At 40.7% G+C, this 6943-nt stretch overlaps 1 protein-coding gene across 1 annotated transcript; it reads right to left on the bottom strand.

The window, feature by feature from the left end:
* Positions 1–226: 226 nt before the first annotated feature.
* On the bottom strand, positions 227–6041 carry LOC144497751 (doublesex and mab-3 related transcription factor 3, truncated-like). The gene is made up of 4 exons (XM_078219189.1): positions 5645–6041; positions 1700–2566; positions 543–626; positions 227–249 (listed from the first exon to the last, which is right to left on the bottom strand). Exons 1-4 carry the CDS (start codon positions 6039–6041, stop codon positions 227–229), a joined length of 1371 nt encoding a protein of 456 aa, XP_078075315.1.
* Positions 6042–6943: the final 902 nt, after the last annotated feature.

Genomic DNA, 6943 nt, shown 5'->3' on the forward strand with positions numbered 1-6943 from the left:
CAGGGGATAATGTGTTGGTTGTGATGGAAGACTGGACCAGACAGAACGGTCCCCAGTGCGGAATGCTAACAGCACGGCACCTTCCCATGCAATTGTAGAAAGTGCAACACCTGCCCCTTTACCCCTGAACATTGACTTCAACAACTTCAGAGCATGAACCCTTCCCTCCACCTTCACCGATGAGAAAACACAGCAGCTCCTCTTCCCAAAATGTGGCTCAAGAATGTCAGGTGTGATTTGAGTTCGGATCTGCCCAAGGGCAGAACACAATGGACGAGACCCGAACTCAATCAGGGTGATAGTATGGAAGCTACAAATGGCCTTCAGATTTCTGGGATGGGAAAACATACTGAAAAACAGCCAAACTTCCTACCCTTGCGTGCATTCAAAAACCCCTTCTGGAAAGGCAGTGCAGGGATACCGGGTTGTGACAAAAATCAGGCTTCCTGTTAAGGCTGATGCATGAAAATGATCCCTCAGATGAGGTACCTGAGAACTTTTCAGAAGTAACAAAAATTAGTATGAGACAAACCTAAACTTACCTTTTATCCCATACCTCCAACTTCTTGCAGTTTTCCTGTAGCTGGGGCTCACATCTCTAAACTTAGCCAGTTTGGAAACAATTTCTAAGAAGTTGATTTAGGAGAGATAACATTAAAGTTGATGGCAACACAGAGCAGTAACCAGATCAAACTCTTAATATCTTTTTCTGGTTGTCTTTTACAACAATGAAGTGCCTGGTGAGTAAATCTGTTAGCAGCCCAAGGAAAAGGGCTCACTAAAATATGTTGCCTAGTCAGTGGTAGCCGATGCATTGAAGGTTGAACGCCTAACACAATATACAATCTGACTAAAATGTACAACGCATATTCTAACGACTTGAAGATATTTAAACTATATAATTGCTCCTGCTATAGTTTGTTGTCAAAAGATAATTTAAAAGTTATATTTATTTAGCAAGATAACTTGATAAAAACTAATTAAAATAACTTTAGAGAAAAAGTGTGTCTGACGGAGGCAATGTGGAACATTCAGCAACAGCATACAATGAGGGTGCAAGAAAAATGCAAGCTTTCTACCCATGATATAGTTCTCATGCCAAATATGCAAAGGATGAGGATTTGAATGGAATAACTTGGAAATAGACTGGAAACTAGGGCCCAAAAGTAAAATCTCAAGTAGCTGAGTATGCCCTGTGCTATGACTGTACTTGTGACCAATAATGCTCCAAAAAATAATTTGAATATCACTCAACACCAACTTATACAATGCACACTTGTATTTAAATTCTGGTGTTATGTTTCAAACCCAATAAACAAATGGAATTTGTATTCCATATACCAAGCTGCTGATTTGTTTAAAAAAGGTGGTATTTATTTCCCTTTTACGAGGTTGAATCGGAAACAAATTATGATGAAATTGTCTTACGGTCATTAAATTCTGAGCTAACATCATCTAGTTTTGTTTTCAATGCGATAAAATTCGAAATAAAATGAACACTTGTCACATTGACTATTACAAGGAGAGGTTGTTACACGTATTTGGGATGGACATCAATCTTACAATGTCCATTTCAGGATTTCCTTTGTGAGCATGTGTTCTTCAGGGCATTCTTTTTAACCAGTCCCAACATTCATTATGAAAGTTTAACAGAGCAGGCCCAGGTAATCTGTTTGAAATCCATTCTGCTAATTTTTACCTTCTTGCCTTTCTTCGAGAGCTTTCAAAGATTTTTCTGCCAGATTCCCATCACAGACAGATGATTTTTGGGAAGTCTCATTTGGGGCAGGAAGGATCATTGTGGTGCTGCCCAACAGGGCACTAGTAGAATGAGCCAGGGAAGTAAACTGTTGCCTTAGGCTAGGGTGCTGGAAGGTCATGGTGCTCCATAGGGCAAACTCACTGGAAACAAAGGGATGAGATCCAGACAAAGTTGGTCTGAAAAGGGTTGGCACTGGGTAGTGACTGGGTTGTGTAATCGTCTGATTGACATTGGGCAAGCTTGCCACAACACTATGGTTGTTTGGGGATACCTGGAAGGGGTCAGACGGGGATCTAAAGGCAGAACTCAGAGACCAAGCTGTAGAGGATAAAGGATAGTGACCAGAGTTGTAGTCAGCTATGTCCTTAGAGGTCTGTGCTTTGCTGGAACTCTTCGAACTTTCAGATCGCCTGGTGGTACTGGTCAGTAAGGTTTCAATAGCTGAAACCAAATCATTGTTGCAACCCTTCAGCACCAACTCCAGCACCGACTGTTTCTGATTCGGAAATACCTTGGCCAGAACCTCTATGGGGGGTGTTTTAGATTTTCCTGAAGGAGCCACGTCCTTCAGCATATCTTCTGACTTCAAGAACTTCCTGATGTCATTGAAATTATCTCCGGTGGCACCTTTAATCTGTTCTTTGTTTTCCTTCCTCCGCTCTGTTTCATTGCCGGACTCTTGAAGGGGTGATAGCAAGTCGCTATTTTGAGGATCTGTGGATGAAACCGCCTCTTCTTCCTCACTTTCCGTAATCTTCATTTGGTTCTTCTCATCAGCCTTTCTCCCGACATCTTCATATTCATCTGATAATAAATAGGTACAATATTTTAATTAGAACTTTGTAGTGAATGAATGATTTGCATTATTGTGCATAGTAACATACCGGAATACATTCCTCAGAATAATACTTTTGGGGAATTACTTTTCTCCAAGTGTAGACCTAGATTAACTTTAAACTCGGGTACTGAACTCTGGAACATTCACGTTCACACCGCCGCACGTCCCTGCATGAAATGGAGAGGGCAGGTACATGGCGATGTAGTAGGTCCAGTGAAATGCTCCCGTTCAATCAGCGTAATGTACTGCGCGCATTGGGTCACGAAACAAAATTACTTTAAAATACTTTTGAAGCCATCTGTACTTACTAATGTACGTAAACTCCCCAATATATCCTGAATACTATTTGCGGTTTTTTTTTGTCGGTGCACACTATAGTTTCCAAGATGTTAGAATTTTACAACATAACAAGGTTGTTCAGTTCATGGTACCTGCACTCATGGTACCTCGAGAAACCATTTGTATGATTTTAGCATTACGTTGTCTTTGTACTGTACTCCCCTGTATAAAACCTAGGATTCCGTATACATTTTCACTGCGTTATTGGGCTGCCATTCCACCTTTGTGCATTCGAACCTTTAAGTTTGTCTGCACCTATATTATTTTCAAAGTTTTATAATTCAGTGCATATGTAACAATTCCAATTTCTCCACATTCAATTACACCCTTATCTATCGGCCCAATCAACCAAAACAGTATACCTTTCTTGACTTTAAGAAATTAAAGATTGCGGGAAGCAGGCCCGCCACAGGTCTTTTTTGAAGTTGGAATGCAAGGTTATATTTAAAATATAGTTGCATCTTATATTTGAAATAAGGAAGATGGAGTTTATTTAAGGGAAATCTACACTCCTAATAAAAGTCTTTTTTTAAAAGTCTGTTGCAGGTGTAAGAACACTAACGAGTCTCACTTTGAGCTTCAACTTTTAAACAGAATTTAGCTCCGAATCCCACCAAAAGAACTATCTAGGAAGTTTAGAATTTAGCAAAATATCATCCGGCAATTTATTTGAAGTTTAAGGATGTAATATCTTGATATTTACTTGAAGGGGTTACAACAATGCTTTTCCATTGTAATTTAGAGGTCCGAATTAGGATTAATTTGCACTTGTTTTCAACGTTTAATATTTTTGTGAATTATGAAATATACACAATTAGTTACATTCAAACGTAAGTTACATTGACTGGAGCAATGAGTGAAAGGATAAATAAATCAATAAATCCTAAAACTGGTTACAGTTTGATGGGTATTACAGAGGACACCGTTTCCCTTAGCATCATAACTTATCCTGAGGGCTTCATTTGTCAACCTTTAATACAACTTCCCCTTAGCCAAATGTTTAATTATTAATTCAGAAAATAAAAACCGCCAATTAACTCCCAAACATTGCAGTGATGTTCTGAATGTGGAATTAAAACATCGCTGTTAGGAAATATTTACAGAATGCTGACAGGAATCAATTTCTCTTATATATTTTAATTCTGTAAATGGCACGTTGTGATAATGTGTCACTGAAGTAGTCATGTACGGTTTAATTGGAATAACAGAAGTCCATAAAAGTGCGGGTTGTTTTTTTCTCTCTTTAAGAAATAGCTGGAAATTATCCCAGCAGCAGGTCTCTCTTTGTTTCACTTGTAACCAGGCAATTTGATCCTTTAATCCCTGTGCTCTCTGCAGTGATTAATCACGTCCCTGGGGCTGAAACGGTAAACGCGGGTCATCCAAACAGATCAATCCCCCTTTTCACCCTGCACAATTATCATAACCAGAGTCTTATGGCTTTGAACTAGCCGGCTCTTTGATTTGTTATGTTAAGAATTAACATGGAAAAACAAGCAGGAAGCCAATTTGCAGTAAGAATAATCAGACGCTTAAGTGTTCGTAGAAAAAGGGGATAACAAATGTGGCTTGCTTTGCCAGTGATTGTTCAGTTAAAATAGCATCCAGATTGTTGCAGTGGCTGCATATTGTGCCGCTCTTTCTCTTTGCTCATTAAACTAAAATGCATGTTCCTGCCGCTTTATTGGACACAGGTAATTCATGCTCACGTAGCCATGAAATCGTTTTCAAGTATTTTTGTGATAACTAGCCTTGGTAGAGTGAACAAATTTGGCCTCCTGTCTCTTCACCTTAGACTTAGATGAAGGTGAAGAGACAGAACGAGATACTGCTCAGCTCTGAATATTATTGATTACCTATAAAACTGGGCATTTGGCGGCAACAAAATATTAAGATGTTTGTTTACAAAGATCCAACGTGTCGGCGTCCGCCATTACAGCGGTCTAGTTCAGATGATGCTGATTTGCGAAGTTTGCGCCAGTCCAGATGAAGCGGGATGCCTGGGCGCCATGTAGATTGGAAAATTGGGCGGGTGGAAAGTGGAAAGGAAGCCCGCCCGATTTTCTGATCCAATGCACCCGGGCGTAGATTTTGGCAATATATCCCTTCTAATGTCCCTGCGGAGAAGCAAATTGATCCCATTTTGTCGTCTCCTACGTTAGTAATTTCTCAACCTTGGAATCAGTCCAAATCGCGGGATAATAGAAGGCAGCAACCTGCCAATTGTTGGAATAGATGCAACAGGGGACATAGAATATAGTAAACGCCCTTTCTCGGAATAGATACAAGAACATAAATGTCAATTGATTAAGTACTCCCCTTTAGGACAAACTTGCCTCCATGACAGTAATTGCATTAAAAAATATTTCTCATCAGTTGCGAGACCTTTGGAACATCCTGAGACCTGATAACTTGCTGTATCAATGTTTAGCTTCCTTGTTTACATTAGGGAGATGATGGAGAGACTTCAATGAAAGAATGTCTTAGTTACTTTCCCACCGAAAACAACGAGAAAATATCAACTATTTAACTTCAGAGCGAGACTCACAAATGTCGTGTGGACCACGGGGAAGTGTTTTCTATTGGACCAGTACACTTATAGTAATTGATATGTAAAAATATTACTTATTCCCCATGTAATTTCGGGCTGTTCAAATACAATGAGTTGTGAAAACCCTTGAAGTATTTCTAGCCTGTGTTCTTACCCGCTTGCTGACAGAGTAGAGAGTCTGCAGATATGGTCCCCTCAGCTCTGTTGCTGCCTGTACCTGCTGAGCACACGCTATCCGAAAGCGCCGAGTCCTCGGCTCTCTCCGGGGCTGAATATATGGCTCTGTAATCCTCGGGAAGAACCAGGTTGCAAGGATTCTCGTTGCTTTGTTGCCTCCTGAGAGCCACCTGAGCGGCCATGACCCGCTGTCTTTCCAGAATAAGGATGCACTTGTCGCAAGTGCAGTCTTTGAAGCGACAATAGCGTTTGTGCCCTTTGAGCCAGGACAACACCCCGTGGTTCCGGCAGCGAGCGCACTTGGGAGTTCTCTGAGATGTTCCCCGGGCAGACGCGGTGGGTACATACAGGTATGGAGGACCATAGCTATTCATGGTAACCACCTTACAGTTGGGAGTTCTGTGTTTCTGCAACACCCGGGTGGATTTCCCCCGAGTTTCTTTTCTGAAAGATGAAAATGAGATTGAAGCGATTGGCAAAGCACGGGAGCAAGGGCAAACCTGACTTCAGGAGCCGGAGTGCCGTTCATGTATATCCCAGCTTCACTGCCTCGATGTTTAGAAGCAGTTCTTTCAAGTCACTCAAGTGAAACGATTTGTATGAAAGGATCGAAAATCATTTCCCCCCCCCCCGCAAACCTCTCCCCTTCATTCTTTAAGAGTTGAAAGCAACTCCACAATCAAACAATTCTCAATGAGTTCGAGTGGTTGGAGGAGGAGATATAGGTGCAGAGAAAGGGCGGGGCTCACTCCATTCAAAAGGGATTAAAGGCAAACGAGAGAGCTGGAAGCTCGGTAATAGAGCTAATGGATCACTTCATACAGATCCCCTTTCACATTTAGACTCCTTCCCAATCTTAAAAGGAGCGATGTACCCCATTTTAAAAGAGCGATAAATTTCCAAACACATTATGTTAATTGTCTATTTTCAACTTCATACATCCATAAAACTAATAGCTGGGATTAAGGATGTGAGGAATCAATGTCCAGTCTACACTAAATTAAATCTACTATGCGCGAAGTTGTTTAATCTTTATATTGTAAATTTGGAAATATTGTTTAAAACTTTATGGGCAATAAGGGGCAAGTTCTTTATTTCATATTGAGATGGGGCTGAGGGCGAAGGTCGCATTGGTTATATTTCTGCATGAAATGTACAGGGTTTTAAACCACGGTAACTTACATCAATATTGTCTGGTCAGTCGATGCACTGGACATTGCATAGAATCATCACCTTCTGCAACATTTAGTTAATACATAGGAAACAACGCTGATTC

This window comes from Mustelus asterias, chromosome 8 (genome assembly GCF_964213995.1).
Source record: "Mustelus asterias chromosome 8, sMusAst1.hap1.1, whole genome shotgun sequence".
Lineage (NCBI taxonomy): Eukaryota > Metazoa > Chordata > Chondrichthyes > Carcharhiniformes > Triakidae > Mustelus > Mustelus asterias.

Bases quoted from the DNA above. Each gene is read 5' to 3' on its own strand.
- LOC144497751 (XM_078219189.1), bottom strand. From the start codon at position 6,041: ATGAATAGCTATGGTCCTCCATACCTGTATGTACCCACCGCGTCTGCC. The intron at 2,567-5,644 runs GTAAGAACACAG...ATTTATTATCAG, and splicing joins TCTACTCTGTCAGCAAGCGG to ATGAATATGAAGATGTCGGG. The intron at 250-542 runs GTAAGTTTAGGT...GCCCTTGGGCAG, and splicing joins TTGGAGGTATGGGATAAAAG to ATCCGAACTCAAATCACACC.